This window comes from Danio rerio, chromosome 9 (assembly GCF_049306965.1).
Source record: "Danio rerio strain Tuebingen ecotype United States chromosome 9, GRCz12tu, whole genome shotgun sequence".
NCBI lineage: Eukaryota > Metazoa > Chordata > Actinopteri > Cypriniformes > Danionidae > Danio > Danio rerio.
In genome coordinates, this window is record NC_133184.1 from 4822905 (window position 1) to 4842002 (window position 19098).

The 19098-nt window shown below is 34.7% G+C and overlaps 1 protein-coding gene across 12 annotated transcripts in view; it reads right to left on the reverse strand.

The window, feature by feature from the left end:
- fmnl2a (formin-like 2a) overlaps positions 1–19098 on the reverse strand; it is a 132824-nt gene that overhangs the window by 87908 nt on the left and 25818 nt on the right. For all 12 annotated transcript variants that reach the window (XR_012385110.1, XM_005167947.6, XM_068223538.2 and 9 more), the window contains exons 2-3: positions 4905–4988; positions 1185–1265 (exon numbers count right to left, since the gene is read on the reverse strand). Coding sequence is in view for 11 of the 12 variants with exons in the window: in XM_005167947.6 (XP_005168004.1) it covers positions 1185–1265; positions 4905–4988 (165 nt within the window). In the remaining variant the exon portion in view is untranslated. The remainder of the gene's footprint in view (positions 1–1184; positions 1266–4904; positions 4989–19098) is intronic.

Here is a 19098-nt window from a genome sequence, read left to right on the forward strand (position 1 = left end):
GACTACTGTTTATAAACTTTACTGTACAAAATAAATAAAGATGAACCATAATTGAGCTATATAGCTATTCAGTCAAGAGCAGAGAGAGTGATTTCCCTATCTTTTGTTGTTTGATTAATATAAAAAAGAAACAGACAGCAGGAATATGATGTTTTTACTTTGAAACAATCCACAGATGCAGCACAATGAGAACGTTACAGACAACACAATTCCTAGAATGACTTAGTTCTAAGAAATAATCGATAACCGAATAACACTTGTCTTTAATACATCATAATAGAGTTTTACCGTTGAGAAGGAAGTCTTAAATTGCGCATCCTAACTTTCATTTACCTCTTCAGATGAGGCACTTCTCAGACCTACCACGCGAGTTCTCTTCACGCGTTGAGGTTCAATGTTTCAAAAACAAAATCTTATGAAATTTGTTTAAACAGGAATAGCATTAAATAGAATTTACGATGTGGGCTTCATGCACTGAAATGCGGCACACGTCACTTACATTTTCAGGTGGGAGTGTCCCTAACATGATGGGAAATTCCGCTTGGAGATACATTGTAACATGCACAGAGCTAATTTAGAGAGTAATTTAAAGAACGAAGAAACACAATTTCCATGTGTGTATGTCTTATCTTAGCAAAAAGTATTACCCTTGCAGAAAATATAACGCTTTTATTGATTTTGTATATGAGCAATATCACACTCGTAGCACACAGGCCACAGGCCGAGTGCCCCCACCAGTGCCGATATACAGCCATATCGCACTGCTACAAGTGTGATTTTGTGTTTATGCAACAGTTTGACGGCATAATTGTGTATAAAAAAAACTAAATCAAACATGGAGAATCTCAAAAACTCTTTTGTAGGAGGAACTACTTTCTTCCGTGTTGGATTCAAATCATAAGCTGACAGTTAAACAGCTGAGCAAGCATCTTTTAAACTTTAGATCTGTAGTGTCTGCTTTTTGCTGGCTGTATGTGGGTGGAGTAATATACAAAGGGTAAAGAGGCTGTACGGGTGCTGATATTATTTAAATATATCACGGCTATCAGCCAATCAGATTCGAGAACCAGACAGAACTGTTGTATAAACCCAGATATCCAACTGTTTCCTTAGAGACAGCATGTGAGGGCAACAAACTTAATCATAACACACTTTGGAATGACGGTAATGAGTTCAGAACTTACCTTCCTGGTCACGGCCGGGTCCAGATAACTCTGTAACTTGTGGATGTATGTGTGAGGTGGATTCTTCACCTGAAATCGTTCCTGGAATAGAAAGATAAAGACATCACTAAAACGTGAAGGCATTGTACAATTTATCCATATGCATTAATCTCTACACACAAAAGGATTGCTAAATGACTGAAGTCATAGCAATGTGGTTATAATACACCAATAATGTATAAAAAATTAAGCATACAGTACTAATCCTTCACTTATGTTTGAAATCAAATCTGTATGCAATTATCTCAGTCATTTGGAAGTTGTGCTTGGCAACAGCCAATCAACCACAGCCCATAACAGGAAATAGGAAGAGACTCAGTTCCCTTGAAAACAACACAAGGCCTCTGCACATGCACACACATACACAAAACACTGATATCACAGTGACACTTAACATGTGGCAGTCTGTGGTTCTGTGTGTGTGTACTTACTTGTTTATGTGGTTTAGGAGGACACACAGTTGTTTAATGACATTGACGTGGGTTTATAATATATTCTAGTCTATTTTATGCTGTTAAGGTGGGTTATGAGGACATGGCTTGTGTCCTTAAAAATGATACTTAATGGGGTCTTTTGACATTTAAATACTGCCATAGGTTTTCTTGTGAGGGTTAGGATTAGTGCTAGGTGTAGGGTAAGACCATATAATAAGTGTTTTTACAATATAATGGCCCGTTTCCACTGAGTAGTATGGTACAGTATGTTCAGCTGTGCTTGTAGCTCCACCTTTTGGTACCCTTTCTCGTGTTTTGTTAGCCTAATAGTGGTTTAGTACGACTTTTGACAGTGGAAACGCCATAAAAGCGTACCGAACCGTACCGCACCACTTTTTCTGAACCCTTTCGAAAGGGTACCAAAACACAAGAACAGTTAACAAAAGGTGGAGCTACACGAGCAGCTGTATGCTGATTGGTTACAGAGATACGTCACAAGCTTGTGGAGCTAGCCAGAATGAAAACAAAGGAACCGCCAGGTTTTAAATACACAGCCGAGACATTACACTATAATACTATATGCATATAATAACGAGCCATGGATGACCCGAACTCAAGCAAACCTTGTTGTTGTCTTGATGTACAGCCACAAAGCCAAGAAGAACAGAATCTGCCATGTCCTGTTGTTGTCTTACGAGGCTGCCTAAAAGTGCGAGTGGTTTTCGCTTTCTCCAGGGAGCTCACGATCTATATTTGATATAACAAACTTCTTGAGCTGATGATAATAACGTGTGTGTGATTATTTAAGTGTCTTTGACATCTAATCCTTTCAGAAAAGAAAAGGACAAACGCGAGAATGAAGAGAAAACAAACAAAGGAGAAGGCCGACAAAACACGGGATCAAATTGTTTCAGCAACCTGAATCACGAACAAACTGCCATGTTTATCATCAGCTTTTGGACTATTTTGAACTCAGAATGACAGAATTACTCTCTAACAGAGCTTACATGTGCTGGTTAAGATTACAGACACAGATGAGAGGTTTGCACTGACTGTGGGCTATGTTGGGTGTTGTTTTTGAACCCAAATAAGGACTAAATGTATGCTGTATGTAGTTTTTCTGCCATTAGTAACATATCGGAGACTGTAAGGGTCTGTATGTGTTTATATATGTTGCATTTATTTATTTTATATAATTGAAGACATTACAGTAGGCTATTTTGCACTGGAGTTCATGTAAAAAAAACATTATGTTCATAGAAAAGTTAGTAATTAACATTTATACACAAGCATTTATATGTATAAAGCATCTGTTTTGTGAGAAGTGCCTCTCATATGATATGTGAGCGACCTGTGTAGCTTTACTGTAGACATTTATTCGAGCGAGAATGATGTCGACTGAAACTTTGTCAAACACCACGCCCACCAAAAGAGTATCCTTGGTAGTGGAAATGCAAGCCTGATAAAGGTGACCCATACCAACCCGTACCGTACTAGTCAGTGGAAACGGGCCATAAGATGCATTACGACAATGGAGAGTCCTCATAAACCATATATACAAGTATGTTTGTGTGTGTGTGTGTATGTGAACAACATTAAACAGTCTGGAGTGCATTAAAAGCAAAATAATAATGTCACTGTCAGCAGTAGTAGTAGTAGTAACTTGGCTAATATAACGGTCAATATATCTCAACGAGGCAGCATCCATAAATATAAAAGAAATTCTGTAGGGTCTCATGATGATCTACATGCAAAGTTCAATATTATTTTTAATTGGGTCAGTAGCACTGGCTGGATGAAATAAACACAGGAACAAGAGTGTTAAAAACAGACAGGCAAGTTTTGTTGTCGTCTTGTGGAAAAGGTAAACACTAAATGTTATGTCTGGAAAGACACAAGGTCACCTCATGAACAAACAATGACTCAATGTAGCACAGATATGCCTACACTTGTCTCACTGAAATGCTTGGTACAATCTAATTCAAATGTCTGGCACTTACTGGTTTTTTTCATGCTGCATGAGAGCAACAATGCTGAAATGCACTTATTAATAAAATTCAGCCATCATGTGATGGGTTTTTGCAGAGTTGTAAACATTTGCCTTACCACCATCAATAAGACAAGCACCTTCTTCCATCGACCGCTTTAAGACTAGCGTTCTCAAAGGTATTTGACTTTAAGGAGGCATGAAGACATTACTCTTTCATCTTTAATCTGTTTGTGGTTGTCTGTCTGTTTTCTGTTGGTTTGTTGGAAAGCACATTGGCCAATGAAAGCTGTAAAAATTGTGCATTTAAAAAAAAACTGTCATTTGCATGATAAAGTTCCCAATTTAAGACAAATAGGATCAAAATTCCTTGATTTCAACAAAAAACGTTAATTTCCATTACAATAAATGAATAGGAAAACAGGCCACTGTTGTGCTTATATAAATGTAACATTAAAATAATATGTGGCAGCACGGTAGCTCAGTGGTTAGCACTGTCGCTTCACAGCAAGAAGGTCACTGGTTCAAGTCCCGGCCAGGTCAGTTGGCTGTGTGGAGTTTGCATTTTCTCCGTGTTTGCGTGGGTTTCCTCCACAGTCCAAAATGTAAAGTCTATCTGAAGTTGGAAATTGAAGTTAACCTTACGTTGGGTTCTGACGTCAACTCGACTTTCATTTCCAAACAAAATGCAATGTCTGATGATGTTGGGGTACAATGTCAATCTGACGTCATGTTGGCTTCCTGTGCCTGCTGGGAATGAAGCTCCACCATCTTTGAAGTCATTTTGATGCCAACAGCTCTTAAGATTGACATTATCCTGCCAAGTTAGCCTTAGCTAACTTACATATTGCATATACTTTAGCAATTGCCAGCTAATGAGCTTGAAAGGAACAAAAATAAATAACAAAACTATACAGACAGGTGTAAATCAATGGAATATAAAAATACAGTTTATAATTATTGTTATTATTATTTGTTTTTGATAACAAACCTAAAATGTAAAGAGTCAAACAAAATTCCCTGCTATTCCATCACTTGGACAATACATGATATCTAAATTCCTTGACTTGCAATGTTTGGAATACCTTTTAAAATTTCCATGATATTTCAAAAATTCCATGACCATATGGGGACTCTGCAGTTGCTATTGAAAGTGTCTGTTGCTATGAACCCCAAAGACTTTCAAATGGATGGACAAAACATTCACAACCCAAACAAAAAGAGCGTGAGAATGAAGATAAGGAGGAAAGAGTGTTTTACCTGGTCACAAATGAGTTCCCATTTCTTCTCGTTGTCATACTGCCGTAGTAATCTTGCTTTGTCTGGAGGCAAGTTCATGGAGTTCTGTATACAGACACAAAGAGAGAATGAAGAATAAGTCCTTTAAGTCCCAAAGCTATCAGACAAACAAAAGTCTAACTGGAAAAAGGAAAATTACAATAAGACAGACAAAACATTTAGAAAGTACAAGGTGGTTTTAAACGCTTTAAAAACAGGCTAACATTTAAGATTTGGGGTTTACCAGATTCCTTAAATAATATATTAATCCTGTTTATGACAAACATACTTGTGTGCCTCTGTAAAAAAAAGTACGAAGGAAAGAAAGAAAATGACAAAAAAGAAAGAAAAAATTAACGAAAAATAGGAAGAACAATGGGAAAGTAAAGAAAGTACAAAAGAAAATCGAAAAAAATCAAAGAAAGAACAAGAAAAAGTTCAAACAAAAAGAAATAATGAACAAACAAATTGAAGAAAGAAAGAAAGAAAATAGAAAAAATCTAAGAAAGAACAAGTTAAAACAAAAAGAAATAATGAACAAACAAATTGAAGAAAGAAAGAAAATAGAAAAAAATAAAACAAAGAACAAGAAAACGTTCAAACAAACAGAAAGAAAGAAAGAAAGAAAGAAAGAAAGAAAGAAAGAAAGAAAGAAAGAAAGAAAGAAAGAAATGTGTCCAATCCTACTCTCTATAAATTTGTTTTTGTCTGATTCTAAATTCCCAGATATCATGATCTAAACTGAAGCATTATTTTGGTATTTTTTCAGTAATTTCACACTTGAATACGCAGCACAAAACTCCACACCCTTGAGCTTCATGACTGTTAATTCACTTACAATAACAATCATGTCACAGATCAACAAAAATAATCCACCTTTTTCTTGTCAGCACAGAATCCCTTTGCACTGCGAGTCTCTGTGTGTGTGGTTTAAAAGCAAACCTACACAGCATCTACACGTGTGTGCGTAAACTCTAACATGTGGTGAGGTCAGACCTCCACCTCTTACACAATCTCTGTCCTCTACAACTGCCCTACTTTCACACATCTGCTGTATGGAACTCCCCCAAAATACTGCAGTCACCAAAGCCCCATCCGTACCCCACCCTTCAGAGTCAACTGTACACCACCCACCCAAACACAAACAGATCATTCCCTCTCCAACTGTGTGCTGATGGGAAGACACATCTAGAACTGCTTTTGAATGCATCTTAATTTGGAAAAAGCAAAGGGCACAGGAAGCCATACTGTTTGTCTGTGTGTGTAGTCGTGCTGTTTTTTTCTCTGTAGATTTGTAAAGTAGTGTTAAGAACACTGGGAGTCACTTTAAATTGCGTTTTCAAGGTTCGACATTTTGTTTTGTTCGTTTTAGAGACCAATGTAAGGGAGGTCAAACGATAATATTTGCTTCTAAATCCAATTCCAGTATCATGTAAATGTACAGTAGTGTGAAAAAGTGTTTGGCCCCTTACCGATTTCGGTAACACTTTAGAATAGCTATCCGTTATAACTAGTTAATAGACCATTAATAAACTGTTAGCTAACAAGTTATAAATGACTTGTTAAATAAAAGTTAATAGTTTGTTAATTATTTATATCTGTGCCTTATAGATGGCTAATGGATAACTTACAAGCTGTTAGTTAACAAGTTGTAAATGACTTCTTAACTGTATTTTAATTTTTTATATCTATACCTAATAAATTAGTAATAGATCATGAACAAGCGGTTAGGAAATAACTTAATAAAGACTTGTTAAGTATCAGTTAATAGTGTATATATGTTATTGGGACGTTATTCTGAAGTTGCAGCTATTTTTCATTTATTAACTGTTAGTAAATGAGGAATAGTTGCAACTAGAATAATGTCCCAATAACATGCTTAAGCTAATAACTAACCCTTAACTAATATATTTACTCACACTTTACAGATCTAAGTGCTGGATGCGTGTCAGGTGTGTCTGCAATCAGTGTAAGTGGGTGACGTAATGTCAATAGTCCGGTGATGGTGACCTCTGCTGGCCAACGAAGGGAATGACTGGGACCGAGTCGGTGACACTGTGTTGCAACTTACACTTTAAAGGTAATGAAAACATCATTAAATCAGTCTCTGATTTAGATTTATATTATTTAGAGTATATTTAACATTATACAGTTGAAGTCAGAATTATTAGCCCTCTTTAATTTTTTTCTTTTTAAAATATTTTTTAAACAAGGACATTTTCAGAGTATGTCTGATAATATTTTTTCTTCTGGAAAAAAGTCTTATTTGTTTTCTTTCGACTAGAATAAAAGCACTTTTAATTTTTTTAAACACCATTTTAAGGTCAAAATTATTAGCCCCTTTAAGCTATATATTTTTTTCATAGTCTACAGAACAAACTATTGTTACACAATAACTTGCCTAATTACCCTAACCTGCCTAATTAACCTAGTTGAGCCTTTAAATGTCACTTTAAGCTGTATAGAAGTGTCTTGAGAAATATCTAGTCAAATATTATTTACTGTCATCCTGGCAAAGATAAAATAAAAATCCGTTATTAAAAATGAATTATTAAAAATTAGTTATTAAAACTATTATGATTATAAATGTGTTGAAAAATAATTCTGACTTCAACTATACTTTTCCCCAGGCTACTGACATATAATTCTTTACATTAAACATTAAAACCTTTCAAATCAACCTAAATAAGTTAGAACTGTTATTCTTTTGATTGCAGAAAATATATTAAACATAATAAATTAAGTAAAATTAAATACGATTTTAAAACACATTATTTAACCTTAAAAAGTGTGTGAGAGTGTACTTCCAAATGCACAAGTAAACTCGCATAACCTTTTATTAAATGAATATCTGCATTTTGTTTCTTCAGATATGCATTTATGATTTGAAAGTACACCAAAAGGCCACATATAATGGTTCAATTATCTAGCTCTGAATGGCAAAATAACACAGTTTCTGCTTCTGTGCTTGTGGACGGACATGTTGATTCAGTCTATGTAACACGATATCGCCGTGACAACAGAGAAACCTAAATCTAATCTGCGAGTCCAGATGTCTGACAAATGAAATAAAGATCTAACAACCTACAGACGGGCAAAGCCATCTTCTGAACAAATATGACCATGTGCTCTGTGCTGTACCGGTGCCAATTTATGTTTATATAGCACAAAATAACCAATCCATCTATCTCTAATGTTTCAGAGACACATCATTTAAGATATAAGATGTTTGATGAAACAACATATCCCGACAGAGCAGATTAGTATTGGTCCTGTGTTTGCCAGACGCTTATTGTATTTGTTCTAGTGCTGTTTGATGATCATTTACGACTAACCACGTAAAAAATGAAAAATATAAATAAAAATAAATAAATAAATAAGAATAAATAAATTAATTAATAAATAAATAATAAATAAATAAATAATAAATAAATAATAAATAATAAACAAATAAATAATAAATAAATAATAAATAAATAAATAAATAAATAATAAACAAATAAATAAATTAATTAATTAATTAATAATAAACAAATAAATAAATAATAAATAAATAAATAAATAAATAAATAAATAAATAAATAAATAAATAAATAAATAAATAAAATTGTGCAAAAAAAGAAAATATAGAGAAAAATGTTTTCAAATTTTATACTAATAATCAAAATCTTGGCTATTGACGCTTTTTTTGTGTGTTTAAAAATGAAAAATCTGACTAAGATGCAGTAAAATAGACACAGGAGAGTGTTAAAACTAGATTTACTGCTACCCTTGAGTAATTATAACCATCTTTACCACCAGAGAATATGCTTCTTAGATGGAAAATGTACTCATTTGAAAAGGTTTCCAGGAACAACTATGTCTTCTGGCTGTAGTAATGGTCAGTCTGACCTTGGCAGCCGAGTTCAGCAAGTACTTTGATCACCTGTGTTTGAATGGCTCCTACGGGTCCATCTGAAACATCCTGACCACTCAAAAATCCAAATAAGCACCTACACATCCACCCCACTCTGACCCAAACACCACTAAACACAGCTCTCCCCAAACTACCACAGCACAAGCATGAAATAAGAGGGTGATATCATCAGCACTTCATGCTTCTTTTGATGGAGTTTAACATTTGCTCGGAATCACATGAGAAGAAAGAAACACTTAAAAAATGTTGACAACTATTTTTAATAGAAAGCAGCTAAGCTAAAAGTCACGAAATGACATCATCAATTTGCATATTACTGAAGATATTGCGTTCAACTGTTTCTGTTTAATACAGTCTATGACTTAATAAAGTCACATACCGCAACATCTTATATAATCTCTACAAACTAGGGATGCTCAGATTAACCGTTGACCAAAGACAAGTTTCACAAACTAATTTCGTGAGGAGCACGTGATATGATTGAGCACGACTGGCTTCTCATCTGTAATCAGTAATAATCCAATCAGAATGATCCAAGCTTACTATAAATTAATCGTTTTCTCCCTACTACTCTACAGTATCTTCGTTTTGGAAGAATCCTCCCTTCCACCCCATCTCCTCCTTTTCCTCCCTTTTCTGAGGGGGAGCTCTCGAGACCTACTTGATCTCGGATCCCCCTTCTATGCTTATTGACCGGGCAAGAGCCTTGGGCTCAAGTATCTCCGAGCTCGGGGTTCTCTCCCGGGACAGCATGCTAAACCTGCTATAAACGCCAAGCATATCTAAGTGGAAACTCTAGAAACATGAATGAGACGGAATGAAATGAAAGCACAGAAGCTCTAAGGTAAAATCTGCAGCTCATAACATAATCTTAAATATAATGACTTCTATTAAAAATGGTGAGACAGGTTTGTGATATAATAATTAGAGTGGAGCATTAATTAAATGCATATTTTCCATGGATCAATCAATTTGCGGTAGCCTGCTGTTTTTATTTGACAAAAGGAAAAAAATATGATTGGAAAAAAACAGCCTATTCTTAATCTATACTAAATAGCCGGTTCTTAAAAGGATTCGGTCAGTGTTTTTGGTTTGTAATCTAAATTTGTCATTTAAATGAAAAATGTCTAGGCCTATTTATATCATTCTTTTTATTTAGTTGATTATTTATTTATGCTGTTGGAAACGCCGCATGTGTGTGAAGATGTTCTGTTGTTAATATGTTCTGTTTGCTGTTGTTCGCATGGTAAAATATATCTTTTTTTTTATTAAATATTAATTTAATATTAATCTGACTGGTTAATGGTTAATATTGACCTTTGATTAATCAGGGACTGAGATGAAAGAAAATTAATGAATAAATTAATTATATACAGTTGAAGTCAGAATTATTAGCCCCTTTGGATTTTTTTTCTTTCTTAAAGTTTTCTGAAATGACGATTAACAGAGCAAGGAACTTTTCACAGTATGTCTGATAATATTTTTTCTTCTGGAGAAAGTCTTATTTGTTTTATTTCGGCTGGAAAAAAAGCAGTTTTGAATTTTTTTAAACACCATTTTAGAGACAATATTATTAGCCCCTTTAAGGTATTTTTTCCCCAATCTAAAGAGAAACCATCATTATACAATGACTTGCCTAATTACTCTATCCTGCTTAGTTAACCTAATTAACCTAGTTAAGCCTTTAAATGTCAAAGCTAGAAGTGTCTTGGAAAATATCTAGTAAAATATTATTTAATGTCATCATGACCAAGATAAAATAAATCAAATGAGTTATTAAAACTATTATGTTTAGAAATGTGTTTCTAAACAGATCCAAAAGCAGTGGACAAATCAAATTCAGTCAAATCTCTCTGTTAAACAGAAACTGGGGAAAAAATAAACAGCGGGGCTAAAAATTCTGACCTCAACTGTAAGTGAAACATAATTCATGCATGGGATTAGTGTTTTTTTTTTATTGATAATTTTATCAAATGTATTCATTTGGTTAATGAGCGAAGCTTGCAGTTTAAGAAAGTTACAGAAATGTATACCCCTACATTTTTGGGGCCTCCAGCACACAGGGCCCCACTGCAGTGTCTTGTGTGCTCGTCTGCTGGGTCACTGGTTATAGTTGAGTAACTCTGTTGTGGAGCCCTGCGCTTGGAGGGAGGATGTTGTTCTCACTCTTTTTATTCTGAATTGTTCCTTTCCTCTTTGCTGCCACTGTTGTTTGTTAAATGCTTCTTTGAATTATAATTGTTTTGTAGATGAAACTTTCTTATTATGCCAATAAAGCTTAAAAGTTTATTATTATTATTATTATTATTATTATTATTATTATTATTATTATTATTATGTATTCCTCCATGTAGGAACTATCATGGAGAATCCAATCCAACATGGAAAAAAGTTCTTCAGTTCAGTTTTCTTGTAAGTTTCCTTGTGTTTTCAGGATTATTTATTTATTTATTTATTTATTTATTTATTTATTTATTAATTTATATTATTATTAAAATATTTATTAATATTATTATTATTATTATTAATTATTATAATAAATAACATTTTATTATTTATAATTTTTTATTATTATCATTATTATTATAACATAATGTAAATAATAAAAATATAATTTATTATGATTGTTAATAACAATAATGATAATAATAATAATAATAATAATAATAATAATAACAATTATTATTATTATTATTATTATTATTATTATTATTATTTAATAATATTTATATATTATCAACTTTTTTGTATATATGTATCTTTAATTAAAAATACAAAAACTAAAACTTCAGGAGATCATGTTGTGTATGACAATCAGTTTTTATGTTTATGTGCTTTTTATGGTGTTTAAAGTCGGTAAAATTAAAAGAAAAGTCCTATTTTATAAGTGTTTCAAAAGTTAAATGTGTTTCAGAAGTTTTTTGAGAAATCAGGTTAATGCATCAAGAATTTATCACAGAAAGTCACTGTCTGGTACGAAAGAGCTTCAGCTCTTAATAGGCTTAAATACACAATATCCGTACTTACAGATTAATGGCTAACAGTAAAGAGCTGCTCATTCCCGTATAAATGCGTGATTGTTTTTCATCTATATTTTGACTGTTTCAGTCTACTGCAAAGACAAATCACTAACGTGACACCGCTAACGTTTGTAGCAAAACAAAACCTGAAATCTTTTAGCAAAGAAGTCAGTGAAGTACAATTTTTTTTTTTTTTACATTTTCTGTCTTTTCCTTCTTTTTCTTTTAGTCTTCCTCCCCTACCAAAAGGCTCCTTACAGATTTAGCCATGTGGCGAGTGTCATGCCCTAATTAGTGCAACGTTTCCGTAATCTGATTCTGCGGGGCTACGCAGGTGTCCCCTGTCTGCTAGCGGATTAGCAGTGTAATCTTGACCCCCCACTGTCCACTGCACCCCCAAACACAGACAATAGAAAACTAGCTTAGCTATGACTTACTGAAGACTGTCCAACTGCATTTATTTATCTGGGGGCTTTTTACAAATTTTGGCTTTTAAATATGCTTCACAATAAACAAAAACAATTTTGGAAAAATTACTTGCTTGCTTGTTTTTAGTCCAAATGTAAAGAAGTTCCTAAATTTAGAAGCCCTTTGAAGACGATGTAAAAATACGGTCTTGTTTTCAGAAATAGTGTCAAAACGAAGTGTTTTTTTCTGAAAACAAGCAAAATAATCTGCCAATGGGGGAAAGTATTTTTAGATATCTGGATTGGAAACAGGATTTAAGTAAGGATTTAAGTTTTTTTTGCAGTGTTAACTCGTTTTAAAATATCTGCAAGTTCATCGTATGACCATCATGATGATATAATTGTATGTCAATGTATGTGCAAAACTTGAAAAAGTAAATGTAGCATTTGTTATATAATTCTCAGTACAACAGGTTTAAAGGGTTAGTTCGCCCAAAAGAAAATGTTATACAAAATCGGCTCTGGCAAAACAACAACACTTTGAGATACAAACACTGAAAACTTTTATATGAGGCTACATCTACACCAGGGGTCACCAACATGGTGCCCGCGTGGATCACATGAGTTGCCCGTGGGCCTGTTATAAAATTAGCTTACCATAGCACCACATACCTGTAAGCTGCATCTAATATTTTTGTAGCTATTCTTTTTAAATCACACTTGCATTGGTGTAAAATTAAAAACGACATTAAATTATATATTTAAAAAAACATTGAAAAAATTTCAGACAAATGAAGTGTTGATATTGATATTTATCTGTTTCCAATCAATGTTGACAACTATTGTGAGAAATCATTAACATGATCAGTGTCTTCACATAGATGAATATAATTTATTATTAATAATAATTGAGCAAATTTATTATTAGGAAGTGTTTATCAAAATTGAAGCCCTACACATTAAACGATACCCAAGAAGTAGCTCTCAGTTTCCAAAAGGTTGGTGACCCCTGATCTACACTAATCCAGATGAATGTGAACATGGCTTTTTCATCTAAAAATGTCCATGTCCACACTATCGTTTTCAATTCATTCTGTCATTCACACTAAAATGTCTGAAAATGCTTTCGTTCACATGCACACAAGCCTAAGACGCTCGATCAAATCTGCATTTATTTACTTTCCGTCTCTTTGAAATGTCACGACAAAATGTCAAAAAAAAAAATTTCCACTGCTGAACAACAATATCTGCCAGTAAACATTCCGTGTCCTTTGAAGCGAGGCAATATGGAGCATATACGAACTGATATTATTCTTTAATAAAGCTGTCAAAACGGACAGCATTCAAACATGACTAAAATGTGTCATCACTTTCAAAAGCCTCAGTTTTTGCAGTCCACACCACAACACAAAAACACCATTTTCAACAGTGTTTTTAAAAAAGATAGATTTTCGTACCCTAAAAACAGAGAGAAAAATACAAGTTTTTAAACAAAATGTATTAGTGTGGAGATGGGTTAAGCGAAAACAAATCACTGAGACATATCAAATATATTCTTTGATATTCCACAGAAAAAAACTAATTCTTACTTTTTTTTTTTCAAACAAACATTATTTTCATTTTAAAATAAATCATTATCTTTTTGATTTGTTTTTATTTTTTAGAGGAATTTCACTTTAATTTTAAAATATCAGTCAAATAATGTTTATCATTTAATAAAATATAAGAATTTAATGAGTAATTGTAGACTAAAATACTACAGAAAATTCATCCTGATAAAACTTTAGCCCATTTGCAATTAATAATTAAACATCCCTGCAAAAAAATAAAAAATAAAAAATATATATATATATATATATATATATATATATATATATATATATATATATATATATATATATTTTTTTTTTTTTTTTTTTTTTTTTTTTCTCAAGTCGTAGTCTTGTTTCTAGACCAAATGTCAAAAAATTCTTAGATCAAGAAGCATTTTTAGGCAAGCAAAAAATATTGTCTTGTTTTCAGAAATAGTATGCCAAAATGAAGTGAGTTTCTCCTTAAAACAAGCTGATGGGGTTATCAAAGTGAAAACAAGATTATTTTCAATAAGCATTAACAGATTATTTATTATGTTTAAAAAAAAAAAATCACTTCCAATTCCAAATCAATTTCAATTTCTGAAAACAAGACATTATAATTCCCCTCTCTAGAAAATGCTTCTTGATTAAAGAATATTTCAATATTAACACTAGAAACAAGACCAAAAACTAGAATAGCATTTTTTGCAATCTATCACATGAAACCTGTTGGTTCTTAATAAAATCCATTTTGAGAGTCTGATCTACTACCTTGAGAAGTTAACTGTAGATTTGTTTTAATACAGTGGCCGATCTGTGTTGGGTTATCAGAGTTTAATCCTCTAAATGCTGTACAGTTAAGCTGATTTATTCTCTTTTTCACCCAAAACTAAATAGCAGTGTGTTAGCGAGCAGTCCGTTTCTTTCTCCTTCTCTTTCCCCCACCAGATGATGTATTATTACTGCCACAGGTCTCTGAACATGGACTATTTATTCACCAAACAAACACTAGTTCAGTGCGGAGTTGTGACGTTTACGTGATGTGCTGACCCTGTTGAAAAATCCAGCTTAAACCAGCCTAGGCTGGTTGGCTGGTTTTATCTGGTTGACCAGCCTGGTTTTAGAGGGGTTTTGGCCATTTCCAGGCTGGGTTCCAGCCATTTTCAGCCTGGTCTTAGCTGGTCAGGCTGGAAAATGTCCAGCCAAATCCAGCTAAAACCAGCTTGACCAGTCTGGTTTAAGCTGGACATAGCTGGTTTTGGCTGAACTCCCAGCTTGGCTAGGCTGGTCAAGCTGGTTTTAGCTGGTCATCTCCCAGCCTGACCAAACCAAACGAAAAAGTCTCTTGGTGCCATATCTCAAACTCAACAGGAAGTCGGATATTTTTAACTTCCTGCTGAAAAAAAAGTGGCGTTTTTGCCATTTCCAGGCGTTGTATTTTAACGAACTCCTCCTAGGGATTTTTTCCGATCAACACCAAAATTTGGTTTTGTCATCTAAAGGCCTTGGCGATGTTAAATTGCTAAGATTTAGAGTTTTCGCAGAGGGGCGTGTCCGTGGCGGCATGACAAACCTCAACGCATCGCCATTGACAAGGAAGTCCTTATAACTCAACCACACAAAGTCAGATCTGCCTGAAACTTCACATGGTTGATGAAAGTCCTCTCCTGAACAAATCTACATAACAATATTGAGTCAGTCATAGCGCCACCTGCTGGCAACCGGAAGTTTGACTTATAACTCAGCCACACAATGTCTGACCTGCCTGAAAATTCACATGGTTGATTAAAATCCTCTCCTGAAGACATCTACATGCCAATATCGAGTCACAGTTAAAGCGCCACCTGCTGGCAATAGGAAGTTACTTATAACTCAGTCAAGCAATGTCCGATCTGCCTGAAAAATTACATGGTTGATAAGATTCCTCTCCTGAAGACATCTACATGCCAATATTGACTCACAGTCATAGCGCCACCTGCTGACAGGAGAAAGTTTGGCATAAATCTGTGATTTTCTCAGGTTTTTTATGTATATATATATATTGGCATAAATTATTATTGTTATTGTTGTTATTGTTATTGTTATTGTTATTGTAATTGTTATTGTTCGCTGTTCTCTGTCATCCTGAGGCCACCGGGCGGCGGTGAGCCCGGGTGCGAGGTCCCTATCATCGCTGCTTGCAGCTTTAATCTGTGATTGGATCCTTACCCCTGCTGTCCCTCACCTTGATCCCTGCAAGTGACAATGTCATCACTATGGAAAAATGTACTGTGTATCATAATAGTTAAACATGAATAAAAAAGGAAGATGGAAGAAGAAAAATAGAGATGCATTAATCATGATGCATTTCTTGTAATTATTCTCATTTTCAGGATCTACCAGAAGAGGGATAAAGATATGCCATGCTGGCAACCACTTCGAGCAAAGTTAACCCAAAACCAAAGATTTTAACTCATTCTTCAGTCGTCACTCATTGAGTTTCTTTCTTTTGTTGAACAAAAAAGAAGATATTTCGACAAAATCTGTAACCATTGGCTTCCATAGTAGCTGTTTTTCCGACTATGAAAGAAAATTGTTAAAGGCTTCTAATTTTTTCTAAATATCTTCTTTTGTGTCCAAAGGAAGAAAGAAATTAAAAGGTTTGACAATTTTCATTTTGGGGTGAACTATCCCTTTAAAACACTCCCCACAGTGATGTTTTCACTGCTGTCACATGCTGTCCAGCCCTCTGAACCGAGATACCATACTGAAAGCGGCCCATAGAGATGAGATCTGATAATACACACTCAGGACTCTTTTGCATGACGTGTCACATCCAACTGACCTAATAAACATGAACAGACACGCAAAGACAGTCTCACAAATAGCGAAGAGGAGATGACAGTACATAAAAATTGACTAGATATTTTTCAAGACGCTTCTATACAGCTAAAAGTGACATTTAAAGGCTTATCTAGGTTAATAAGGTTAACTAGGCAGGTTAGGGTAATTAAGCAAGTTATTGTATAATGATGGTTTCTTCTGTAGACTATCGAAAAAATAGGTAAAATGAGCTAATAATTTTGACCTTAAAATGGTTTTAAAAAATTAAGAACTGCTTTTATTCTAGCCGAAATAAAACAAATAAGACTTTCTCTAGAAGAAAAAATATTATCAGACATACTGTGAACATTTCCTTGCTCCGGTAAACATCACTTGTGAAATATTTAAAAATAAAAAATAATTCAAAGGGGGGCTAATAATTCTGACTTCAACTGTAAACGAGGACTAAAATGTTTTTGAATTAAAAAAAAACAATATTTATACTGAATTTATATCAATAAAGATTAAGTACAAACAACGAGACAGTTTACTTGACTTCTGTGCACTGCAGCGAGTCCACCTGAGAGACGGCTGAACTCCCCTGCCGGCTCACAACATGAGGCGGAAACGGCCATGGACTAAACTCACATAAGCAAGACGGCAGACGCGAGCAGATAACAAGAATGTAAAGTGAAATGACTCTCTGCAGACATGGGTCATTACGTTTGAAGAGTCTTGAAAGCCAAACCATTTAAACAGATTATTAAAAAGAAAGAGGAAAAAAATCGTATTCATATGTAGTGTGAACAGCACACTCCGAGGACTAGTTTCATGGGCCCTCTCTGACTGCAAAATGTAGAGGCAGCTACATTTTGGTAGGCCTGTGGCTCATTCACATTGCGACTTTGCTTCTGAAATTCTGAGATGAAGCGCTTTAGAACGGTTTGAAGAAAGCGTGAAGCACAAGGGGACACTGCCATGATCTCTACTCTTTTTTGATTTGTCCACTGCTTTGGATCTGACAGTGACTACGTTTGCATGGACATCAGTAATCAAATTATTTGCCTTAATCTGATTAAGACAATAATATGATTAAGGTGTTTACATGAGTTGCTTTATGAATGATCCTTTCATGATCCCGTTTTACATGTTATATCACTTAATTTAATTAAGGTCATTGCGTCACCACGCTATCCAAGTTTCCTCTGGATTTTCATGTAATTTCGGGTGTTTCTTTTTACTTTAACTGCAGTTTGGCACTTTTACTTTTATTCAGGAACATTTACACTTAGCTGATAATTGATTATAAAGCTTGTTTGGCATGCTGTCCCGGGAGACATCCCTGAGCTTATAAGATCCTCGAGCCCTGGGCTCCCTCCTGTTGCAGGGTGAAAGGGGAGTTTGAGCTCAGGCAGATCTCGATGACTCCCCCCCCCTGCTTATTGTAGCTAAGTGTCAGATTGAGAAGAGGTGTACTCAGAGCTTGGCTAAAATATTTTGGATTAAATGTTCAGGGTGCTTGTTTTTGAACTGTGGGAGGCAACCGGAGGACCCGGGAAAAACCCACGCGATCACGGGGAGATCGAGCAAAACTCCGCACAGAAATGTCGCCTGGTTTGGAAGGGAATTAAACCAGGGGCATTCTTGCTGTGAGGCAACAGCGCTAATTGCTGGCCACCGTGTCGCCCGTTTGAAAGGAAGGAAAGTAGGGTTGGATGGGGGTGGGGGGGTGTTCTTCAAGACAAAGATATTGAGATGAGAAAAGTCTGGTTATTTATAGTAAGTTAAGAATCGTCTGATAGGATAATTAGTCATGAGCTAATGTTGGAACAACTGTGAACAATCATAAGCACGTGATCCTCTCGAAATTTGTTTATAAATAAACTTCACTTCATGAATACCACGTGACAAACAGAGGTATTGGAAGCAAGTATGACGTAAGGGCTGGTGGAAGAGAGTTGTTTTAATGTAATTTGATGCCATACGCCGAATGGGAGGGAAAAAAAAACTGCATTTCCAGGGTGTCCGCGGGGTCTTAAAAAGTATTAAAAGTTGATAAATCAATTATGAGAAAATGAAGGCCCTTAAAAAGAAGATCAACTGCTGGAGATCGCAATTGAAAATCGCTTTTAGGGGTCATTCGTATATTGCGTCTTTTCTAGAGTTAACGCAAGTTCGTTATTTACAATGAAGGTGCCTGGCTTGGGCGTGCAAGCAGCTTAATACGCTCGCTCCTTCCAGAAGCACCTAGTTGATTGAATACAACCCCCCTCCCCCCTTTTCCAGTTTATGGCAAAATAGGGTATATGCCGAGCTAGTGTTTTTCCCATACTGATAAACTTCCGGTGACCTGTTATCGTGAACTTTTTTCCATTTTATACGGTTCCTTTTACAGTATCGATGTTGTGATGTCATTAAAATACATTCAGGGCATTCATTTAGTTGCTCAAGCGTAAA